Source organism: Poecilia mexicana, unplaced genomic scaffold (genome assembly GCF_051168715.1).
Source record: "Poecilia mexicana isolate PSO_F unplaced genomic scaffold, ASM5116871v1 scaffold_22, whole genome shotgun sequence".
Taxonomy (NCBI): domain Eukaryota; kingdom Metazoa; phylum Chordata; class Actinopteri; order Cyprinodontiformes; family Poeciliidae; genus Poecilia; species Poecilia mexicana.
In genome coordinates, this window is record NW_028263391.1 from 20,420,658 (window position 1) to 20,447,052 (window position 26,395).

At 38.2% G+C, this 26,395-nt stretch overlaps 1 protein-coding gene across 1 annotated transcript in view; it reads right to left on the reverse strand.

Annotated features, from left to right (window-relative positions):
- The window catches only part of gabrr2a (gamma-aminobutyric acid type A receptor subunit rho2a), a 39,641-nt gene extending 23,783 nt beyond the window's left edge, over positions 1-15,858 (reverse strand). Inside the window, exons 1-2 of the mRNA XM_014993452.2 lie at positions 15,695-15,858; positions 11,463-11,569 (exon numbers count right to left, since the gene is read on the reverse strand). Of these exons, the coding sequence (XP_014848938.2) occupies positions 11,463-11,569; positions 15,695-15,858 (271 nt within the window). The remainder of the gene's footprint in view (positions 1-11,462; positions 11,570-15,694) is intronic.
- Positions 15,859-26,395: the final 10,537 nt, after the last annotated feature.

Consider the following 26,395-nt stretch of genomic DNA (forward strand, 5'->3'; position numbering starts at 1 on the left):
TTAGCTCGTCCCCTCAAGTCATTACTCTCACTGTTAACCATTTTAATCTGAACTGGAGTGATCAATGACAGCACGATTGTTTCATTTGATGTTCAGAGTTTGACTCGATAATGTAATTAAATCTTCACAGAGTTCAGGCTGGAGCTGCAGCTGTCTCGCATCATTTCTAAAATGAGCCTCGAACGGCAGATAAAAATAGGAGGGAATTTGTGCATTTCAGTGATGCATTCATGGCCCTCTAACCTTTTTATGAATACTAAGAGATTAGAAAATGCTCAGTGGCAGCGCTCCCACAGAGAGTGTGACTGATGGCTCCGCTGAGTGTTTCTGAATAAATACTAAAAGCAGGAAAACAGAGAGTCTGTGATAAGGTGGTCGGAGCGTAGAGAATAAACTGTCAGATGATCGGTCTGAGACACAGATCTAGCAAACGCCTCAACTTTTATTACAGAAACGTTGAAATGTTTTTGTTCACAGCACAGCTGCAATGTTTCTGTCCCAATGTTAGCTATTTTTATTGCTTATTGCAGTTAGGAAAGGGATCAAAATGGGGTTTTAAAAGCCAGAGTAGGTTTGCTGGAGGTTAGGAAATCTGAAATGGGGTAAATCTGTTGATTTGCCATTGTGATGATGTGAAATTCTGCCAGCCTGTGAGGACGAGACGGGAATCTAAATGTAGAACCAGGAGAGAGACGCAGGTTCACATGAGGGTGACGTACTGAACAGAAAATCAGCAAACAAAGTGGGATAAGATGGTCAGATGGGCAAAAAATCTAAGGGTGAATTCACACCAACCCTGTTTGGTTCACTTTAATTGGACTCCAGTTTTGTTTAGGGAGGTGTGAATGCGTAACCAAACTCTGATCTGGACCAAAAAAGCAAACTCTGGTCTGCCTAAAAACCTAGGTCTTGGTTTGGTTGAAGTGAACTCTGGTGCAGTTCGAATTCATATGTGAACGCCAAGTAGACACCGCTGCAAACGCAGAAAGATGACTGCAGGGCATTCTGGGTAAATACAACCAAAGCAAACACAAGAGTCTAGCAGTAGCTGGAGAAATGGCTGGAGAATGGTGACAAAAGAGAAATCCTTCAACCACAAAACTCTGACACTACGCCATTTTTGTTTAAATTTTGCAAAGGAGAAAGTTGCAGTCATGTTTTCTTCTGAGGTTTTCTGTCAATAGTTCTTGTCACAGTGCCACCACAGGCAAGGAGGGGAACAGGTTTGGATCACTTGACAGTGCAGTGTGAAACCAATTCAATTAATATTCAAACATACTTTATCAAAGAGAAATTAAATAACCACACAACCTGAAAATTTAACAAATATTGCATTTTTTTCCCCAATCAAACAGAGTTTACCAAACTATCTCAGAGCCGTAACTCAGACGTGGTGAACACGGTTTGCTGACGTTCAAGTTCAGCTTCTAGACATGTAACGCGGCATCATTAGTTTTATCAAACGCTTTGCTCTGAGTATTTTAGAAACTGCTGGTCTTCTGGGATTTTAACAAACAACCGTCTCCCAGGTTCACAGAGAATGATCAAAAACGAGAAAATATCCAGAGAGCCGCAGGTGTGAGGCCAAAAATGTGCTATTGATGTCAGAGGTCAGAGGAGAATTCAGGCAGGCTGGTTCGAAATGATAAAAGAAAAAAAGTAGCTTAGATAACTACTTGTTACAAAAACTGCAGACAGACATGAACACCTGAGGCTACAATTCACAGGCTCTACAAGATTGCAGAATAAGGGGTTGGAAAAATGCTATGTGGTCCGATGGCTCTTGATTTCAACAGCAGCAGCATATGAACGAACGCGTCCATTTTGCCTGCATCAGTAGTTCAGACTGGAGGTGGTAAAATGGTGTAGAGATATATTCTTGTTCAATTGAGCAAAACCTCCCTGAATATTCCTGACTATTTCTGTCTTTATGATCACAGAGCTTTGGTGGCTGCTTCCTGCAGGATGTCAGAAAGCTCAAACAATCTCAAACTGGTTTCTTTACTTTGATAATTAGTCACCAAATATAGGACAAATGAGTGTGTCAAAAAGGACAAAAATCTCAGAGGAAGGGCAGCTTGTTGAATTTATGCAAGGATTTATGCAGTTCTGAATACAAAAAGGGATGCTAACAAAATGTGCCTATTAAAGTGCCTGACAATCAGGAGCCATTGATTAGAGAGGGAAACGGGTAAAGCATAAACAAGAAACTACATTATTAAATTTCAACTAAAAAATAAGAAAAAAAGATTTAGACATGTTCACAGTTTCACAGTTGTTCAAATTATAAGAGCTTTACGTTAATCAGATATTTTATTATTTTAACTTCATTCTGGTGAATGCTTCTGATATTAAAAAACAGCTTTAATGACGTGCAAAACACATTTAATGGATCGATCAGAGCAGAGCACACATGACGTGAGTCACAACTCAGATCTGGGAATGACGTCACTCCGATCCTGACTGTGCTCCAGCTGCAGGTTCTGGATGATGCTCAGGAGTCTGGATGTGTTTGCAAATATTTAGACACCAAACAAATAGTTAAACTTTGCACTTAAAGACCAAAACAGCAGCGCAGATAAGCAGAAAAATAGCATCACGGTTTCTGCAAAACATGAAACACATTTATCTAGCTAAACCAAGCAAAATATCACAATGTTTCTCCGGCTTTAATCATTATATTAGCATCATAATTACAGACAGAAGGGATTGAAGACAGTTAAGGTAGAGAGAGTAGTGAAGAATGAAAACAACAGTAACTTAACCAAATGAAATCTGTGCAACTCTGATTAAATTTGTAATAAATAACAGGGAGATGCTCACGTAGGCTCAAATGAGAGCTCTGATAAATCTCTGCAGAAGCACAGAGCCGAAAGTCGACTGGATATTCTGTCACCAGCAGAAAAATGCCCCGGTTTCTGCCTCCAGCTCCGTAATCAGCAGCTGATTATATCACCAATTTTTACACAGCTGCTAATATCCACTTGGGAAGATGAGGGAGCAATTCCAGGCATGATTTCCCCCATAACGTTAATTGTTTCGACCTCTTTTGGACCCGGGTGGTTAGGCTGAACATTTACCTTTCAAACACAACACTGATTACTGATACGGGACACACAAGGCCTTTTTTAAACCCTGATTGCGACTAACTTGGTTCTGCTCTCCACAGGTTTGCTGCCACCTTTTGCTGTGTAGATTATTTTTACTTGCACATTAACATATATTCACATTAATCCTGCTTATACCACTGATTTCACGCTTCATATTGAAGGTTTTAACCGTAATTAGTGTTTTATAAATGTTTATTTCAGAATACATTTTGTGTCTGCCTTTTTGACTGAATTTTAAGTCAATAATACTGTCAAGATTATTGTGATTATTGAATGCTGAAGAGTTTTGTTGTTTATTTAAATGTCTGCTGAATATTTTCTCTTAGACATTCATGTTGACTGACCTTAGTATAAGTATTTGCCTCTTCTGTCACAATTCAGTGCTTTAGATCACCAAATAACTTTTAATGTAAATAGAAAACACCCAGTGAATTTAACATTGTGGAGGAATTTTGACCAAACTAGTTTTAATTCTGACACATTGGAAAGTTTTCAAGCTTGAATAAAACGTTTTAGATCATTTTTAGATCATGTCACAACTTCTCATTCACATCTAAGTCCATACGACCGAAACGGTTAGAGTTGGAGTAAATTTAAGAGAACAATGTGTCTCTTTGTGGTGGTTAATTATGTTTTTCTTTTTATAAAAGAAATGCTTCATTTAGTGAAACACCCAGGGTGTCCTGCTCATTTGATTTAGTGTTTTTAAAGAAATGGTTTTGTTTTCAAAGTTTTGCCTTAAAACTAGAGGCTGCGTAGCATCATGTGTGTTACTGATTTAATTAGATACATTCAGAGAGAAGAGTAAAGAACCTGCAGATATCATTATGTTTTAGGAAACCTCCAACTTTCCAAAACATAATTCGACCTCCGGAGTAATTCTCCCTCTTGGATTAGTGAACCGTAACAGAAAAACAAACGATTGTTGGTGTAGGCCATTTTAACCCTTAATTCCAGTAACTTCTAATCCAAACTTGTAGGATTAACAGCTTTTTATTTCTGGTGAAGTTCCCTCCTGAGCTCATCTCAGTCTGCCTGGTTAGACAGAATAGCAGCGTTACGTAACGACATGACTGCAGCCATCGATAGTCACGCTGTCCTCCTTTCTGGACGTTTTTTTAAGTGAAACACAGCGGCTCATTATTCATTCTCAGCAGTCTCCTCGGCAGACAGCCTCGCCCTGCTTCTCTCTGTAAAAACACACAGTGTGAACACCTTTCCATCAGCGAATGTGATTACTGATGTGGGACAACCGCAGCTCAGCCAGAGCCATGGCTGACCTCCAGCTCCCCAGATAAGGAGGAAGCAGCTGGTCACTCCTGCAGGAGATGTATGTTAATGTATCATCAGGAAACTGAGCTGAGCAAACAGTTTGCATCGATTCAAATCCCCTTCAGGTGTTTGTGGCAGAAACAAAAATCTCTCTTACATCCAGGGAAGGGATGCAGGATCTATAAAAACTTATCTATATCACCAGACGACCAATGCTAACTACTAGATCCAGACTCTATTAATGAACTTAAATCGACATTTTTCGAAGGTTTTCTTTTCGATTTGGCTGGCGATGTCATGCACGTGTCTGAAATCTGGATATGTAGCTCAGGAAAACATTAAGAGACAATTTAAAATGATCAGTTTCTCTGATTTTACTCTTTAAAGTTTTATGTCTGAGTAACATGAACTTTGTTCTTTTATTCTACGAACTATTGACAACATGTCTCTAAAGTTCCAAGCAAAAATATAGTTGCAGAAAATGAAAAATGGTCAAAGTAACGAAAAAGATGCAGGTCAGACATCAAATAATGCAAAGAAAACAAAACAGCTATACTAATATTTTCACTCGGGAAGAGTTCAGAAATATTTGGTGGAATAACCAGGAGGTTTTCAGTGCAGTGAGCTCTTAATTTTTTCCAAAGCTGTATGTAAAAAAAAAGAAAGGAACGCGTGAAAGTAAAGAAGCTCAAAGCCGACGAGAACGCATCTGAAAGTTTAAAAGAGTGTTGAAGTTATATGCAGAGCTTCACATAATTCAGAAGAGTTTCCAACTCCGATGTGAGTTCATTGGCAATTTGTCAAGAGAAAAGGAGGACAAGCATTGTTGCTCTGATAAGCACGGGCATCAATATTCACATTTCTCCAAATAACTGTCACCAGAAAACATTATAAACCTTTATTTACTCAGGATAAAACTCCTGAAACCCCTCTGAGTCATCATTTTCTCTCTTATGACAGGAGTTTGACATTTTCCATGAGGATTTTCCATTTTATAGGATATGTTTTGAAATTATCTGGAAATTTCTTACATGCATCCTCCAACCTTGAATATCAAGAGGCTTATACAAGACAAACAATAACTCTGCTGCTTTAATTTTCAATGAGAATGAGAATATAGGAGAGTAGGAGTAAAACTTTGCAGAATAATCCTACTGCACCAAAAACCTTTTCTTCAACACCAGAAAGAAAACACAATACCAGAAGGACATGTCACTTCGTGTCACCCAGTGCAAGCTCAAGTTCATAAAATATTAACAGTGACATATTTTATGATCTAAGATTTTACAAGTGTCAGACTGCACAGTTTCTTGCAGCAGCAGAATAAAAAATCCAGAGTCCAACAATGAATAGCAAGGCAAGCAAGTACAGGCATTAATGTCTGATTATTAGATTCAAACCCAGAAATTTAGGGGAAGGAAAACAAGGCAGCAGAGGAAGCACTGATTATTAGACAATAATATGACATCATTGGTCATCAAAGTGCTAAATCAGCCTTTGGTGAGCCTGTCACACAGAGACAAAGCTGAAGTAGAACTACTTCAACATACTTTTACTCAACTGTAAACTAAACATGTGAAGCCTTTGCTCGTTTTGAGCTTTAGACTAATATGATACGGACAATTCATGTAACGAAAGACTATTTTTGCTCCATATCTTGAACTTTATATTTTTCATTTTTGCAACTCAGAGAAAATAGTTCTTTTTGAGAATAAAGAACCGCTTTTATTTGAAGTTCTGTGTGCTCTCTTAATCCCGGCTTCACATGCAATATTTTAAGAAAACAAAAATAATCTGTTTTTTTTTTATTTTATGGTCAATGTTGAGCCAAACCCTGAAGAGGCGTTTTGCAAGTTTTCTTCATTAAACGGAGTTTGCAAATCCTTTGTTACACATTTGGGATAAAAGAAAATATACAGAATTTTAGTCTATTCTCAGCACAAAAACAGGATTTGGGTCACTCTTTCTCTGAAAACTTCCTTTATAAATGAAAGAAAAGCAGATTTGGGTGCATTAAACTCAGAATAACGGTCAAATCTAGCAAAAAAAAGTAGTTAGTAAAAGGTGAATATTTTTATTATGTCTAACTGTTCTTGTCTCTTATAATTTTCTTCCAATAAAATAACTGTAATCTGTTCTAAAATTGCATTCGGGGGCCATAGAAAATCACACCTGGTGTAAATCAACCTTCTGGTTCTCAGCTCATTGTTTGTTCACTCTGTTTAGTTTGTTTTCTACCTTTGATTCCCTCCATCTCTGCCCTGCAGATAGATGACAAAAGGCCATCTCCATGATAAGTGAACATACGGCAGATGACTAAAAGACACTTAACAATGGATGGATATATAATGGATGGGTGGAAATGAATTAATTCATAGACGACGGGCATATATGCACCCGATGGATGATGGATAAATATCGTACAATGATAGATGGATCCATTAAACTAATAGGAGACATGAATCCACCTCTGACCTGCAGCAAATCCTCGACACTGAGCAGCACACATCCGAAACTCTGCAGTCACTTAGCAGAAAACGAGTTGGGAAGTGGACAGAGACGGGGAGACGTAGCTGAGGGGCTTTCATCTGGTTCCTTTCAGCTCGGATTAACAACAAGCTTAATGTGTTATTTTACCCAGGATTAAGAGCAGTAATACACCCCAAATGCACCCTCCAACAGCGACTCAGACTGAGCTTGTTAAATATGTCTGTGTGTCCACCTACATAGTACATGTGCAACAGTCCTGAGTTACATGCAGAGATGATGAGGATTATCTCTTTGGTTGCATAATGGGACATGTTACTACAATGTGAAAAGCCATATGATGTGTAGACTGGTGAGTTCAACTCAGAGATTAACAAAAATAATTCAGTATAATAAAATAATAAGTCTGTTAGCAGGCTACAATTTGTAACGTCTCCTTCTGTCACCCACATCTTTCCATTAAAGCTTCGGCGTTTAGTCTGACTCAAACAAATTGACCAAAAAGAAGACCTTTTCTGGTGATGTGCTGGGTTTGAACTTGTTTAAAGTGGCAGAAATGCAGGACTGATCTGTAAAAACCATTTCTTAGCGCAGTTGTGAAGGCTTGGGTCCTCTGATGGACTCTAATGGAGTTATTCATCGGCCCATTTCCTCTCTGACCACAATTTTTCTGCTTTGAAGTATCTGTATCACTGATGAGTAGGTCGCTTCGCCATCAAGGTTCACAAACTTCAGAAAGGTGGCCACTCTTTGCTTGTCCGACATGTGGGAGTATCTCGGAGTCCAAAGTTTTTCTTCTGAGCAGACCCAACAAGTCCCTTTTGATTTCTCTGCAGACTGACGAGAAGCGCCAACTTCTTAGTTGAAAACTCTGAGCAAGTCCTCTGAAGTTCCCCGCTGATGAACTATGTTTAGATCCAACTGAGCCCTTTAAAATCTAAAGAAGCGCAGATTAAACCGGAGTGTGTGACGCATCTTCAGATCACACTCAGAACAAAACCAGTGGGACGTTCTGAAAGTGTCTGAAACTGGAGTTAAAAGGAGGAACGGATCAAGGTTAGTGACACTGTCAGCTGGAAAAGAGTCTCTGAGTCTGTTTTCCTGGTGATAACAACAACACCACCGAGGGGAGGGGGGAAAGACCAGGAGGAGGAGGGAGACGTGGGAACATCAAAGCGGCCACCATATCACAGGTTCTGGGAAAACAGGACCCGCGGGCCGCCTTACATCAGGTTCTGGTTTGTTGATACCTGCAGGTCACCACAGGTTCTGACCCAATTTAAAAGCCACTTCATGCTGGTCGTCTCTGAGGCACCAGAAGGCTTAATGGGCGTGGAGTCAAATTAAGATTTCTTTATTTTTCCTTTCATCGAGCTGTTTAAATATATTTTTATGTATTTGTGTGCTTTTACTTTTATATAAAGACATTTCCTTTAATATTTGACACAAGGAAAATAATTAAATTTCTTCAATTAGTAACACGTAATTAAATTAAGTTTATCCAATATAATTTATTAAGATGGTTCAACTTAAAATGGAATCGTTTAGTTTACTTCAAATAAAGAAGTAAAGTAATAAAAGATATTTTTCAAGGTTTTTTTTTGTTTTGGCTCAGGTAGCCTTTATCTGAGAGTAGTTCAACAGGAAAGTGGGTAACGAAAGAAGGGGAAGACGAGGCAAAGGTCATCAGGCCGGGGATCAAACCTGCATTGGTTGCTTTGGGTTGTGCTTTACCGCTGCACCACCACAGCACTTAAAGTTTGTAACTTTTAAGTTAATTCAACATTTAAAAATGTAAGTTGTGATCACTAAACCAAAAGAATTAAGTGAGATTAATGTAAATTATTCCATAACATGAATAATAATAGTTTCCTACCACAAGCTTCTCAGATAGTTTACCAGAACTCGGGCCCATTTCTCCAGAACTCGTGAAACCGGGTCAGATTTTAAGGTTGCTTTTCTCACACCCCATTTCAGCTCTCCCCACAATTTTTCTATGGGGCTGAGATTTTGCTCCAAAATATTTATTTTGTTGTCTTTAAGCTACTTTGTAGCAAATTCTGTGGTGTGTTTAGGATTGCTGTCCATCTGGATGATCCATTAGTTTCCAATTAGGTTCAAACCCAGAAATATTCAGTATTTCTGCGTTAAGTTCTTTCTTCATTTGCTTTGTAAAGTGCACCGGTCCCTTCTAAAGCACACACTTGAAAACTGGCATGGTCTTTTTTTCTAAAGATGGTCATCAGCGCCAAACTCTTAAAGACAATTTGCATGTATTTGTACTTCCATTTGAGTTTTTACTGCTTCAGGCAAAGCACTTTAAAAAAAAACACCCATTGTTTTTTGGTGTCTGAAAAATGAGCTGTTTTAAAACCTTCTCGATTGTAGCGTCACAGATCAGCAGGCCCTACCTTTCACCTAGTAACCCCGGTGAAGCCCAGCCCGTTACCTAGCAACACCAGAGGAATTCCGCCCGTCTCCTAGCAACCCAAGCTGAGTTCAAAGACGTTTGGTCAACTGGTTCTGCACAGATGTTCTACTTCAATGTCACAAGTTAATAAAACTGTGTTTTATGTCTTGCCTTGAAATATATCAACAGGTGTTTGTACAGTTTATTCAAATGTTCCAGGTAACATTTGAAACTCAACATATGAAACTTACAAAGCCATGACATCATCACTCATTCTTTATCAAAGTATTTAAATGCATAAAAACTTTGGTGCATGTAAAATTCTGCCATTAGTAGAAAGTTACACAACTCTGAAGAAAGGTCGCTCTCGTTATTGTGACTTTTAGCGATCCGACCCAAAACAGGAAAAGTTTGGTCTGATAGGAAAAAGGCCTAAATAAAAATGCTATGTATATTTTTGCACATTTTATGCAAATATCTGGTTTAAATTGTACTTATTTAGGATAGAAATAGTCCACAGTTATTTTCTACAGGATAATTCATTTGTCGTACTGGGAGTTTTACTCAGAACTGGACAGAAATAAGAGCTTAAAATCCTGTTGCGACCCGGAAATAAGACATTTACTTTGTTTCTGTGTGAGTGACGGGAATGTCGCCGTTTGATTGCAGACCAGCTTGGATGTGATTCGGATCATCAGAGCCGAACATAAAAACTGACATCAGCTGCAGCCGCGCAGGCAGATGGAGGATTAGCATCAGGGAAAAGGTCGGAGCAGCAGACGGTAATCTGAGAGGCTGAGAACGGGTCATTTCGGGTCAGAACCATCAGGAACCGCGGAGATTTCCTGCCGAGAGCAGTCGATAGCATCTAAGTAGAGGGTCAAACCGGGTCAGAACCACAGGGTCGACGTCTCCCAATATAGTTTGGTGAATAAATGTTTCTCTGCTCAAAACACTGACTCGTTCAGAGACTTGACACGTCTGTTTTCTCTTCCTACCAGCCAGAACTCCTGACTGGATCAGCACCCAAATTCTCTCCTCCGGTCAAACACGTCCTGATAATTGTAGCTGCAGGAGTTATATATTCAACTTGGTCTTCGGCGTAGCTGGGATTTAGTCGGATCGGTTCAGCCTCAGTTCTTGCTGTGCTTTTGTGTTCAATAAGTTGAATCATCTGCGCTCTGCGCTGCTCCCATGAACACCGAGACTTTCATTTGGACTGTCTAGAACCTCAAAGCAGGGACGAGGCAGCGGATGACAAATGAGGGTTTATCTTCAAGCAGAATGACGACCCCAAGTGCACAGCCGGAGCTGCAATGAGATGATTAAAAGTCCATCTAATCTTATAGCTTCATCTCTTTTCCATTGAAGAAAATACACAAATCTCTTTGGCAGTCTCCAGACTATCCCCAAATCACTTTAAGATGTAAATGAGGTAACAGGTGGCTCTACAAAGCATTTTTCCTGGAGGGATAAATGCCATTGCAAAACAAAACTATTCAGATTTTTTAAAGCTATTTATTCGCAGTTCAGTATTCAGAGATTCACCATTGTTTCCGTGGAGCAAAACTCCAAATTATTCACAAAAACTTCAGCTATTTTTATAGATCTCAAATCAGAGGTTGTGAATCTAGTTATAATAATGACATATTCAATGCTATTTATTTGTATTACTTTTAACTATTATTCAACTCAAACAACCTGAACAGAGAGTCTACATTGTGCCATCACACATCAAGCAGATGAATACATGAATTTTGACAAAAACCACAGACTTTTGCCCCAAGACGTGGCATTTCCTGCACTCCTTCTGACCGTCACGCTAAGACCGCTAGAGGGTTAACATTGTTTTATGTTGTGTTACTGTAATACATAAGGTCCTAAAAAAAATTGCACTTTGTGGTTTTGATTTGACAACAGTTTGCTCTAAACATTTTCTTCAGATAACAGCAACTTGTGTTTTTTGTTTTGTGCAGATTTTTTTGAACCCATCTGTTCTGTTCCTCCGCCTGTTTGGTCGGTTGATAGTCTCTCTTTAAAGTCTCACCTTCAGTTTGAGACAACAATGTCCACTTAATCTGATATTTCACACCGACAATGAATCTACCAAACCTCTTACATGATCTTCTATGACCTTCTTAACGTTAGACGTCCCAATACACCATCCAACACTTCTCCCTTACCTCCAAACGCCGGCCTCATGGTGAAATCATGATCATCTACTTTGAGAAGATTCTCCGTCTTGGTTTTTCTGGACTTGGTCACATCTGGAGGTTTCTTTGGCAGAGAACTGGAGGAAGAAAACATCAGCGTCAAAGAGATGAAGAAGCAACTATGGAGAATAACAGATGGGGGAAAAAAGACCACTGCTACTGCAGCCGCGCTCATCACAACCAAAACCAGAAACTGTTTCCTCTCAGGATGAATCTCCCGCTCAGGATCACAGGAAGTCTGATCTCCAGCAGGGTGAAGTACTCCATAGTAAAATTACAGCAGCTTTACACTGCATTTCATCATAAATAAGGTTACTTTTGCACATTTCACATTCAGTCAGCAGATAATTTATCAGCATGAAACCAGAACCTCTGCCGAAGCTGCTGGTTTTCCTAAAAAACAGAAAACAACCAAATATTCCTCAAACAGTTGAAGCAACCAGATTAAAACATCAAAGCTTCAAAGAATTTCAGTAAAAACATCGACTGATGAGTTCTTCAAAAATAATTGACGAAAGAAGATGAAATTAGTTCAATCACCATTTATCTTTTACACATACGCTGTGATATCCAAGTTGTTAAGAAAAAACTACCTGAAATGTTTTTCTTATTTTATTACAAATATTTTTTTTTACCTTCACAGGTAATCAGTAAAGACTTGATTCAAACATGATTAGATGCATTTGAACAGAGTTTGTTTGGAGCCTGGAATCCGTTCAGAATATGGGAATTGATCCCACATTCAGGTTCTGATTTAAAGTAGAAGAGATTTATAAAATCAGAATGTTCTCAGGTCAAAATATCAGATTTGGTCAGATTTAGACATTTTTTCAGAATAAAATCTCATCAAAATATAAAACTTAGGCATTTTATTAAGACCTTAAAGGAGACTCATTTTACAAACTTCACATTTTACACATTTTTTAACCTCCATTCAGATCTCTACAGCTTCTCAAAACAACCCAAGCGCTTCCTCCCGTTTCTTTCTCCGGATGTTCATCACCGGAGAACAAAAGGGGACATATGATGCAAATATTACATTTTGCACATGCTTGTACTTCCATTTGGACTTTTACTGCTTCTAAAAACAGGCAAAACACTTTAAAAAACACCCAGCTGTTTTCTGGCAACAAGTTTTTGGTATCTGAAAAAAGAGCCAATTCAAAAACCTCCAAATTGTTATGCTACGCCATTTCCTAGGTAACTGCACCGTTACCTAGCAACCCCAGCTGAGCCCAGTCCGTCACCTAGGAACCTGAGATGAGCTCCAGCACATTTGGTCAGCTGGTTTTACAGCTGGATGTGTTTTGTTGTTGACTTACATTCCAGAAACCACTTGCTACATTCTTGTTGGTTGTGCAGGAGGCTCTGCTTCTGCTTTTTAAAGATGTACAGTATGATTGTATAATTGTGCATCTGTTTGCAGCTTTTTTGAAGTGCAAGTGTAGACGTTGAGTTAGTGGGGGCATGGCCAAAATAGGCAGAACTGACTAGAATAAAATCTTATTTTGTTATTTTGTGCAAAAGATTGATTGAACATGTTTTGTCGAGACTATAAACTAACATGTTCAAGGAAGCATAATAGGTCACCTTAAATACTAAATTTGCTGACTCCATCTCTTGGAAGAGAAGAAAGAGGAAAGGGAGGGGCGCTCACACATTCATTAGCGTGTCCCTAACCTGTTATATTTGTAAAAACAAACCTCACACCATCTAGAACTTACTGTTGCTATGAGGCATCCAGAGCCTCACCTTGATGTCTGCTAACAGTTGAAAATGTTTCACTACTGTCGAGATAATCCAATTCTGCACTTATTTTAAATTCTTATTAATTTTTCACACTGGTATGTCAAAGATCTGGAAGAAATGTGTCTGTATAGCTTTCATTATACTATGAAATAAAACCGTAATGAGATTCTGCAGATTAAACCTGAGAACCCTGCTGCTGGGAGGCATGAAATGAATAAGAAGCAGAGTATTTATTTAGGGAAATGTTTGCTTCCATCAGGTTCCATTTGTTTACGCTCAGCTGCCAATAATCCATCTTATCCATGCAATTATTACTGGAGCAAAATATTCTGCTGATTTTTAGAGCTCAATAACTTAGAAATAACCGAATCTGAACATGAACTGCAGCTCAAACTGATGAATGTATCACCTCCAACCTGAGGATTTGGATCTGATTCATATTTCTGGTTCATGATGAACAGAAACAATAACTCTGGATAGACTGCAGACTTCTTTATGTAAGTAAATTGACTTATTTTTATAGATAACTCTTTATCAGCTGGCTTTATAAACTGACGTTTACAGCACTATAAAATAACAGAGATAGAATTGGATTGCAGCAAATAAAATTTAATTTGCTCATGTTGGGTTGCATGAAATTTATTTGACTGCATATTTATGGATGTGAATTGGACCCATTTATCTTTTAAAGTTAATTTGAAGGCATTTGTTGTGAGGATTAATTGACTTAATTGAAGTAAATTATTTGAGTTTAGTGCAGTCCCACACAAAGCATGTAAAATAATATTCCTGTTCTCAGCAGAAACCAAGGATCACCAGCTTCCCATCAACTGCACAAGTTTAACTCTTTATTGGGGGGAACATGTCCATATGAGTCATGCTTAAAACGGAAACAGTTCTTTTTCTGAATGCTGATGTAACATGATTAAAAACCTTGCAAAACAAAGTTCCACTTTTGGCTCATCAAAAATCCTTGGAAACGTTTTCTCCATTTGTGGATAAAGAGTCTCATTTCGGGTCACTCAAATGTCCCTGTAACTCTTTCCAGATGGAGACCAGTGAATTTCTTTCTTGTCTGTTCTTGAATTTTTTTCAACTGGGGCAGGATGTGTTGCTCGTTGATGTCTCTTATGTTGTCAGATAGGTTCAAAGAGTAACCATGACTGGAGGTCAGTAGGGAAACTAAACTCAGCAGTCAGTTAATTCACCATCTAGGAATGAGAGAAACAGATTTTTTTCCATCATCTCAAAACTGCCTGTTGTTTTCATTAATTTATCTTCGGTTGACATTAAAATTGTCTGAAGATCTGAAACCTTAAGTGTGACAAAAATGGAGAGAGAGAGTGAGAGAAATGTGCAAATAATTTGTGACTAATTTAAATTAAAGAAACTGATCAATCAGATCTATTCAGTCTGAAATCTGTTTGAAAAATGGATTTAAATCACAATATAATATATTAACATTAACATTATATATCCAAATATCACAGGTTGTGAAAAAACAGCTGAATTCACCTTCTCTCACCAGAATGAGCATCTTATTAGGAAATTCTTCAGTTCATTAACTGCAGCATTCATTCATTCATTCATTCATTCATTCATTCATTCATTCATTCATTCATTCATTCATTCATTCATTTCCTTCATTTTCAAGACAGACGTGTTAAAACCATCATGCAAATTGGCATCAAAAAGATTATGCAAATATTCTATAAAATTAGGTAATTTAAATTATTAATAGCAAAACAGTAGTGTAAAAATATAAATATTATTTATTTAATGTCTTGATCATTAATTAAAATCATTAGAGCTTCTCACCTGTGTCAAGTTCTGATCTTATTTTTTATTTATTTAACCTTTATTTCACCAGGAAAACCCCATTGAGATTAAAAATCTCTTGTGCAGGAGAATCCTGGCTGAGGATGTTAACATTTTAGCAGCTGGTTGTTGTTTTAATCCGGGAGAATTTGTTAATCTTTCTCGCTATATCAGATTACTAAAGAATCGTTCAGGGGTTCTGGATCATTAGCTCGGAATAAGTCACATTAACAGAGACATCCCGCCAAAATAAATAACTATGGAAACTGGAGTCTTATGCAAGAATTCCTGGTGGTTCGACCCAAAGCCATACAGATGCTGTGTGACACTAATTTGAGTTAAGGAGCTAATTTCATCTGAATCATATGCTGGTTACTTCCAAAACCTGAAAAAGAAAAATCTACCCGGGATGTTTCTTAGTCAGACATTAAATCACAAGAGAACTTGTTGAATAAATTATGATTATCCAATTAAGCCGAATGCATATAATTTATCCAGAGATGTTTAAAAATAACTATTAAAAACTAAATAGCTGGTAAACTTCTCCCTCAGCCTCTATTAGCCTGACTAAACCCTGACAGCGCTGCATTTCTGATTGCCCCCCTCATCCATCTACATCATTTATCTGCACTTACGCGCCGTGCTTCTGGGTCTCCTCGGTTCCCGTCCATCTGCGCACCCGCTGTCGGTGCTTGCGCGCCTCCGCGGTTCGGCTCTGACCCAGCAGCAGCAGCAGGAGCAGCAGCAGCGAGAGGAGGAGCAGAGTTCTGTTCAGGTAAGGCATCCTGACGGCGTCCATCCACAGGTGAGTCCCTGCAGGAACATCATCCTCCTCCGCACGCGGACCCTGTCATGGTCTCCGTCACGGTGTGATGTCTCTCAGCATCTGTGGACACACTCAGGAGCGCGCGCACACGCCCACTGTGGGATTATTCAGATTATGGCTCCTCATCATCATCATCACCATCACGGGGCGGGGTGAAACATTTCCAACCTATGCAGGGGCGGAAAGAGACCCTGTGTGGCCGCGGGCACCAGAATCCCACCAGCCCAAATGTTAGATTGTTTTACATCTGTACATAAATTATCATGGACGAGTTTTTTCACTTTTCCACATTTTGTCACATTGCAAACGTCAACATGATTTTCAAGCATTTTTTGCAATAGATCAACACAAACAAATGCATAAGTGAAAGAAAAAGGGATGCAAGATTTTCAAAATGTTTCAATTCAATTCAGTTTCATTTATATAGCTCCAAATAACAGCAAATGTTGTGTTGAGGCACTATCCAAAAAAGTACTTTCAATTCAATTGTACATTCATTCCAATTGTTCCTAATGGTAATTCAGTACAGTAAGCTAAGTTATCTGATTCTAAGGAAACCCAGCAGATTGCATTGAGTCTTTGACTGATTAATATATAAAACTCGTGGTAGGCTTATGTCTTCAGCTCCTCAGGTCAATATTTCGTAAGAAAAGAAGAACCATTTGCTTCAGTTATAGCTGCAAGTCTTTTGGGGAGTTGTCTCTACTACCTTTGTAAGTTTAGCTCAGTCAAATTGGATGGATTAGTTCAAGTCTTTCCACAGACTTTTGGCTTTGACTTGAATTTGCATTTATATAGACCAACCTATTGTAGCTCTGACTGTTTCTGACTGGGTTCTTTCTGACTGTTTGGGGTCTTTCTACTGCAGGGAATGTGACATTTTTGCTCCAGTCTCATCACTTTTTCAACCTCTGGTAGATTTTCTTCCATCAACAGTCTGCTTTTACCTCCATCCATCTTCCTATCAACTCTGGTCAGCTTCTGATTACTATCCCCACAGCATGATGCTGCCAAGACCATATCCTACACGGGATATGCCAAGAAAACAATTGAATGACTGTTTTCTTGGTGTTTATTGTAATTCTAGCTGTGTCTGTGTCAGCTACCACATTGTACATGGTTACTTCCCTGAGAACTGCCACTTATTGTGTTGATGCACTTGGTTCCACTAATCACCTCCCCAGCCTTTATAAGCCTTTCAGTTTCTTTCACTTATTGCAGATCCTTTACTGTGTTAGACCATTGCTACGTCTGATATGTTTGTTTCTTTCTGTCTTTCTGAATATTTCTTTTTGAAATGTTAAAAGTTTTGGGCTTTTGGTTGCAGTAGATTTGTTAATTTGGTTGATTTATTTAGATCACTGTAAGTGAAACCTGAATAAAAATACAAAAAGCATGTTTCACATTTGTATAAAAATATTTTATAACTGTTTTCCATCTATTGCAATTTTTAGTTGATTTCTACATTTGGTCTAGGAGTTTTTTAAGGCTTGTCAGATTGATGATGACTGCATCTTCATCACAGTTCATTTTTTAAAAGGTAACTCCACCATTCCTGCAGAAATTACTCTGTTTACTTCCTGCTGAACTTTCTTATCTATCCAATTTCAGGATAGTTTATCATCAGCGACTCATTAAAAGCATGTTTTTCCTTTGCTTCCATTTTTACGATTTAGCTGCTTCTTTCTGTCAACAAATTTTTGTCATTTTTCTTCTAAAGCACCAGAAAACATTTTTGTCCAACTATGAAACACTTCCTTCCACTTGCTGTGAAAATCAATGCTTGTTAAGTAAAACAGGACACATATTCATGCAACACTGGATCAGTACCTAATAACAGGAGGTGTTTGTTTTGTCTGGATTTTTGAAACTGTCACATCTGTTGTATCCACACTACTTATATTTACTGGTTGGTTTCTCTCCATCTTGATTGTTCAGTTGTTTCCCCAACATAAATTTGCTTTAATAAATATCTCACCTGGCAGTCTGAACACCTGGAACTCTCAGTCTGCAGCAGGTTGTGGCTCTCCGTTCTGCCAGAGTAGGAATTATGTAAAAAATTCAGCCTGTGGTGTCTAGATTAAAATGGGTTGAAGCCTTCTGGTTAATTTAGCTGCAGAGCTCTCAGCCGCCGCTTTTATTCTCTGGCTGTTAACGGGTTTAGTTACGGGTTACTGTGGAGCGGCACAAAAACTCTGAACACACAGTTTCTGATTTCTGCAGCAGCCTGAATCATCCAGCAATGTCTCCAACTCCAACCTCAATGTGACCAATTTAACTTCCAAGACCTGTTCAAGGTTATAAACTCCAGTACAAACGGCCGTGGATCAGAGATTTATGGTGAAGTCATCCACATTGTAGGGTTCAGCTCAGAGCAGGTTTGATGTTATTGGTAGAAACAAGTTCATTATATGTTATACGTTGCCTTTTTGCAGACTAGTGCAAAAAGGCACTAGTCTGCCTTTTTGCACTAGGCAGACTATTGCAAAATATATGGAGTATATGAAATACTCCATATTTCATATTCATGAAATATGGAGTATTTCATATTCATGAAATACTCCATATTTCATATTCATGAAATATGGAGTATTTCATGAATATGAAATACTCCATATTCATGAGGAATATGGAGTATTTTGCCAACAGCTCAAGTAAACTGCTTGTGTGAGGGGGGTGGAGAAAATCATATCAATTCAAAAGGCTAATAAATAGATTTGTAAGCACAAAAACAAAGGATAATTTCAGTATGTTTCAGTTTCTTTTATAAATGCACCATATAGTTCCAGTTAGTTATATTTTTTCCTCATTACAGTTTTTATTTGTCCTAGTTAACAAAAATGTTTTCTAAATTTTGATTTTCATTATTTCCTTGGTTTTAATTAATAATCTTAATCAGAACTGAATCTTAGAAAAGCAGAAATCTGCAACCTCAGAATTTGAGAGGATATTTTTCTTTTATTGTGAGCAGGCTGCAGAGGATTTCTCCAACAATCAAACCAAGGACGAAGCAGAACACTGTAGTAACTTGAGCTGGAGGAGAACTTGAGGAACGAGATAACTACCGTGTTTCCCCGAAAGTAAGACAGTGTCTTACTTTTTTTTTATCCCCAAAAACCCCACTATGTCTTACTTTCGGGGTATGTCTTATATTGGGGAAAAAAATTTCGAATTTTTTGTTTTAACCATAAAACGCGGAAGTGGGCAGGAGGCGGCGCTCATTAAGATCAGAGGGAGGTGGCAGACGCGGCGACACATGGAGAGGGGGACGGTGCGGATGTGGGCAGGAGGCGGCGCGCAGCTAGATGAGAGGTGTTTCCCCGAAAAGTAAGACATATGTCTTACTTTCGGGGTACGGCTTATATTAGCCGATCCCCCTGAAACCCCTGATACGTCTTACAATCGGGGGTGTCTTACTATCGGGGAAACACGGTAGGAGAAGGTAGGTCTGATTATTGCTCTGAAGATCAAAACAGTCTCATGAAGCTATGCTCAGACGGCTGGCAAATCCGACCCAAATCCGATTTTTAAAGATAAATCTAGCTTTTTCATTGTAGTCTGAACGGCTGATTCCGATATGTTCATCCCCCCAAAAAATCTGATATGTGCCCCTTTCACATGTGATAATAATTCGGTTATCCGATTTTTTTTTTCTAAGCATCTACTGTTTGAACGGTCATGTCGCTTTTATATCATCGATGTGAAACATAGTAATAATTCTGCACCAAAAGAAGCTATACACGGTGAATCCGGACGTAAAGCGGAAAATTATGATAATGAAATCAAATCACAATCCCACCACATCTGGCACTCCCTACAAATCCAAACAGATTTCTCTATAATTGCACTCAATGCTTTACAAAAAGCCATAGGTAGTAGATGTGCTTTCCTTTTATTAGCTTCCTTTGTGTTGCTATTACAGTGTGATGATAATGTTGGCTCCTATTGCTGAAACGATCCATAAACGACTCCATTCATTATTACTTCCGTAAACAGTGCTCAGCTGTGTGACGTCAACGTTCTATCTTCGGCGCATGCGGGTCGCTTTGGGATCATAAACCGTTCACACAGCTTTCTTCGCGTTATTACCTTGAAACGATACTTTCGGCTCAATAAACTTTAAAATTGAACAACTCCCATCCTTTGTTACGTCCATAAACAGTGCGCTGCTATATGACGTCAACGTTCTTCTGCGCATGCGGGTCGCTTTGGCGTCATAAACCATTAGCACAGAAGTCAAATAGCGGTCACGTTTAATTAGTAGTATAAACCACAACGCAAAATCAAATAAAATTAATCAGACTTAAGCTAAAAATTGTAATGGATGGATGGATGGATGGATGGATGGATGGATGGATGGATGGATGGATGGATGGATGGATCGAGATCTGCTTTGATTATGTCACCATCTTCACAAATAAAGACATTTGGTTGGTGTGGCAGTTTGCTTGCAGAATGTTCTGAATGCATTTAAATTAAGATATTACTAGAGGTGAACCAGCGAAGCATTTGCATGCTGTGTTACTGGATCACACTCAGATCATCACACTTACAGCTAATCATCAGGAGCCTGTTAAAGTTCCAGCTCAGGTCAAAGGTCACTCACCCTTCCAGTCATTTCCTCCTGGTACCTGACAGCTGTGTGATGAAACTGCATTAATTACGTGTCTGCAGCTAAATTACCTCCATTCATACAGATGACAGCTGTAATTCTGCCCTGACTGATCAGAGAGCTTGAATTAAAGCTATTGAATGTCATCTCCGACGTCTTTGACGGAGATCAGATCATCTGTCACATTTGAATAATTACAATGAAACTTTTGATTAAGTCTTTATTATTCACCTTTATTTTATTAGAGGGCATTCCTTCAGAGCCTGCAGAGACACGTGATGTGATTCGAAGTCCTTTCAGCAGAACATGAAGAATTTCTTCGCCTTCATTTGTCAATCCAGATCAGTGATGGGATTTCAGACCAGTCTGCAGCTGCTCTTTCTCTTAAAGACAATCATCTTCCTCCTCATGCTCACTTTACATGTGATCTTATGATATCCCTGCAGAATTATGATGACAGACTAAAGGATAAATCACATTTCTGCTGTTTTAGCTTCTCTTTGTTCTTTTTGACACCTAAGTAAAAGTTTTTCCTCCCACATAAAATATCTTGGAAAAACTATTAACAATTCTTTCACATTGTGTGACTTTAAAAACACAAAATGTATTGTATTGTATTGAGATTTAACACAAAGTAGCACATTCATGGTTCATGGTTTAAAAATGACATCCGGAAAATAATTTTGTGAATTTCTATTCAAACCATTTTTACTTTGATTTATTAAGAAAATCCAGCACCAGATTTCACCTGTAAAAATGTAGCTCTTCTGTAAATGCCTGTTGAAAACTTCTGCTTCCTGTGTGGGTTGCTCCACATCAGTGAACGAAAAGTTTAAAGGTCATTCCACCTTAAATTCAGGTGAAAACCTTTTCCTCTGCAGTCGGATCTGACATATTTCTTCTCCTAGCATTTTTAGATCGAGTCTGTTAAAAAATAAAAACATCAGGTTGCTAACATCAGACATGTTTGAGCTGTCAGGTCTTTGTGTGACTGACAGTTATAAAACACAACCTTTCTAAATGGTATTTTACCAGATCCATCCTCGCTGTAAGCCATAAAAAATCTGTTTGTTTTTCTGTCTTCAAGTTGCTTCAATCAAATTTTATTGTTTAATCTACGTGCAGTTGTTGATCTCATCTCCAAAGTTCACATCTCTCCGCTTTAACTCTTCAACTGGTGGACAAAAACTCAACATAACAACCATAGATTATTATAATACATTGTGATTTTATGTAATCGCTCTCGTGTTGCTCTGGAACTGACCACATGAAGCGGCAGATTTGTTTTATATCCAGATGTGCTGTGAGGACACAATAACATCAGGATGATTTGACAGATTTACAGGGAAACCTCTCATTTCTTCCCTGGTGCAGAAAATGTCTCAGCGGACGAGTCCAGCTTCTGACCACAGAGAGACCCACAGTGTCATGCAGGATGGCGAGAAATAAAATCACATCTCGTCTGCAGTGAAAAGTGTCTATTTTCAGATCTGGGTCACAGCAACAAACTGCAAAAAGCTTCTGTTCAGAACAAAGACGGTGATGATCCTCCTGGGAAGAGTTTTAGATGAGGAATATTTCCCAAACTGTCAGTTACCTCAGATGGTTCCCGAAGGGAAGAAAAGCTGTCAGGCCGTTACAAATTGTTCAATAATTCCATTTTTTTGTTGTTAGTTTGTTATTTTTAACATTTTACTTTCAGTTTTTTTTATTGGTACAAATAAACAGACAGACATAAGACATGAACCAGTGCTGAATCATACGAGCATTAATGAGAACAAAACATCTTTTTTTGACAACAACAAAAAGAACTCAGCAAAATGTACATTTCCCAGTGAACACACTGAGGTCTAATATCATGGCAACCTTATCTCATAGAGACTGAGCAACAATATCTGTGAATGATAATGTATTAAAAGTGACTTATTATGCTTCTTTGAACAGGTTAGAATCGACTGGCTTTACAAAATACATTCATTACATTTATTGCACAAAACCATCTCAGATAGTGAAATTTTAGTCTGTTCTGTTCTGCCTATTAGATCTCCTTTCAGAATGAGATGTTTTAGGGCGACTTGTCACTGTAAATCCATAAAAGCTGCTGCTGGCCACGTCCCAAAACTCAACGTTTACATTCGCACATGAAAATGGCTGCAAATAGATGCACAAATATACAAGTACATATTTGAAAAGCAGAAGTAGAGCCTCCTGAACAACCACCAAGAATGCAGCAAGTAGTTTTTTGGATTGTAAGGTCAACAGCAAAATGCTTATCTTTTCCAGCAGCCATTGTACAGCGCATACAGGTCATCACTATGTTTCGGGTCTGATTTCTAGTTTCCAGCTGTAATAACTGAAGCTGTGCGTTGACTCTAAATTGTTCCTCTTTTGGTACAAAGATGATAATCTCAGTTTTGTTTCTATTCAGATGGAAAGTTATGGCACTTCCACATCTGTTCAGTGCTGATAAAGTGATAAATTTCCTCAGCTCTCTTGTAAAACTCCTCAGTCCTCCTTCAGGTCTCCTGTAGACTGCAGACTTCCCGGAGTAACCTGGATGCTTTTCCCCTGACGGGTCAGCATCATTTTGGAAAAACAGAAAGAAAGAAAAAGAAGTGCAGTGCAGAGAGGATGTTGGGCGGATCTCTGGAAACAGATAAAACACTGAAAAAGGTCCAGTTGTGCATTTGTTCCAGTTTCTACTCATCATTTCAGCCCTCAGGCTTCAGCCAGATTAAACTGCTTTGATGTGAACGTCATGCATACATCAGTGCAACATCTATACAGCTTGACGGACGTACTGTGGTCCTGAATGGCTTCATTTAGAAAAACAACCTTATTGGAGACCCTTCAAAGGAACGTCCTGACGAATTAACTGAAGTTTTAGAACGAAATGTTTTTCTCCTCGCAAGCAGAAACCAGCAGCTTGTTCTTTATCCTCCAACATGTCAGCGAGTTTATTGTGTTCAGAGGTTCAAACAGAATAAGTTCCTATAGAAGTAGTTTATTTTACACATGTTCTCATAGGGTTTATGGATGAAGATCAAAAAAATGTCTGTTTTAGATGGTGGGGATCATGTAGTCACACAATGAGAGAACTGTCATAAACATGTTTTATTCAGCCGCTGTTGGTAAATAGATTTCATGATCCAAATATTGACTCTCTTTGATGAGTTTATAAAAAAATGTTTATGTTATTCCGAAGCTTGAATGTTTTCCGATTAGCTTGATGTTCCAAATTATTACACATAAATTCAAGGTGAGTGTTTCCTCGCAGGGTTGGTTTAAAATGTGTCAGACAGAAAATCAGAGTCAAGCTGAGATCTGCAGCCCAACTGTGGAGATTTAAGCCGTCAGGTGAACGAAAACGCACTTTGCTCTCAGCCGACCCAGCAGATGATGGTGGAATGACAAAGTCACCTCGTTGGAGGTCAAATAGCCTTAAATACAACCTGGATTTCACTCAGCTTCAAAGAAAAATGTAAAACGATTGCTTTTGTTGTTGCTGTAGCAACCTGAACATCTTTAAAATGCTATAAGCTCATCATAAAGTCTATTGATGTACTTAAATATTTAAAAGTCCAGCTTACTTAATGAACTGAGCTGGGTGTAAACATAGCTTTAAATTAAACCCTGCAGCCCAGTCTGACAGTAATCAGCATTCATTTTACAGACTTAGAACAGAAGTTTTATCTCAAATAGACAGAAAAGAAAACCTGCAGAAGCTTAAAGATTCGTCAGAAACTTGTTGGATTCTTTAAGAGAAATCTGTTATGTAACGTATAAATCATTCCTGAATCATCTGGATGATTCTTTGCAGTCATCTTACATCATGTCACATCTTAAAGAGTGTTAAAAACGTCAAAGCTCCACACTTCAATCACTTCTCAAACATAAAACAATAAGACAGCTGCCAATCTTCCCAGGAGTCTTCTGACCTTGAGATCAGACCATGCAATGCAAAGAGAATTACAGAAGAAAAAACCAAGAGCTTAATTTCAGACTTTACAGGCCTTAGGTAGCAGGTTAAATGTTAAAGTTTATGACTGGACAAATAGAAATAAACTTATTAAAGCTTGTTGGGAAGGACTGAAGGAAAAAGCTTATTTTCTCTAAAACCATTTAAAAACAAGTGAACTGCATGCAGAAAAACTTCAATGAACTGAAGAAACATTGAGAAGCATAACTGAAGGATTTCCATTTCAAAAACGTTAATATGTAAAGAAAACTTTAATTAAGTTACTACTGCGTATCCCTCTTTGTATCTTGTCCTTGTGATCTGAACTGGTGCCTGTTGTCCTGAATATGTACCTAATATGAATGTTTTGTCCTGAACATGTTTTCAGTCTATCCTGAATCTATTCAGGTGTTAATGAATGCGTCTCAAATGCATTCTGAATATGTCTGTGTGGTATTGAATGTCTCCTTAAAGAATAAATGTGGTCCCGAATTAATCTAAAATAGTCATGTTCATGTTATTCTGAATGTGTCTGTGTAATTCACAGATATGGTTCTGAATACATTTTAGCATGTTTTCACAACTGATAGTCTGTTAGACTATCAGGTGTGTAATTTTGACAAGCTTCACATTTATAATATTGTTAAAATAAAACCCTGTTGCACACGTTGACCCTAAATGGGTCTTGAATGTGTGATTTTGGATATGTGGTTCTGAATGGACCCTGAATGTGTCTATTTGGTCCAGAATGTTTACTGAACCTCTCCTTTACTGCAAAAACACAAATCTTACCTAGTAATTTTGATCTAGTTTCTTGTGCAAATATCTTATTACACTTGAAATGAGACTAAACTAACTTACAAATCACTTTTCAGCAAGATATAAATCAATAATATTTTGATATTGACAAAAGTGATGTAATCTACCAATGGAATAAGTAATTTTTCATCAATATAAAGGAATTATTCCCTTTAAACAAGCTCACATATCTTTATGAAAAGTTACTTATTTCAACTCTGTTTGCACCAGAAACTAAACCAAAAATACTTAATAAAATTTTGTGTTGCTGTTTGGAGGACTGATGTGTTTCGGGTCCTGATGTTGGGACCTGGTGCTGGGTAATTAAACACCTCTTCCCTGTGGGTTTAAGGTTGTTAATTAATTTAAACGTGTTCAGACACAAAGTGAAAATAACCTCTACAGATTAATTTAATATCACACCACAAAGTTCAGATCATACTTTCCCATTGCAGATCATGCTTCGCTCCATCTGGGATCAGAGCAAAATGACTGTAAATCTAAAAAAATAAAGAAATAGAGTTAACAGACCTCCTTCCCCCACTCCCACCTCCTCTGCATCTTTAACAGCGGCAACAGATGTGAGGCTGAACGACACGGGACCCGTGGCTCCAACATGTGCCATGTCTGTCTCTGAAATCCCTCAAACAGAGTTTTTCTCTGAATTCAGAGAACAAAGGAGAAGCTGGTGTGACAGTTTCAGGACAGTTGGAGGTGATTTGGGTCCACATGGTACCAACAACCCTGCAGAGGAAAGCAAACAGAACATGTTTCAATTACTGACTTTGTTTTTTCAGGCTGGTCAGAACCAAACAGTACAAGTAGAAATGAGTTATACTGAGTCGAAAAGGTTCTTGTTTCTATAATCAATTATGGAAAAAACGCTCCAACAGTACATACCTATCTGGTATGTTTCTTCTAAAAAAGTCAAAACTTCATCTTCAGATTTAAGTTTCAAGATCTGATTGCACTCTTAATAAAAATCCCTCAAATTATTTAATGGAGCTTCCTTAACATTTTCCTACCACACTTTTTCCTTCCACTCAACTTTATATTAGAATGCGAGAACTTTGTCCACCAAATTCTAATTTGGGGTTTTCATTAGTCGCAATCTATAATCATTAAAATGACAAAAATAAAGG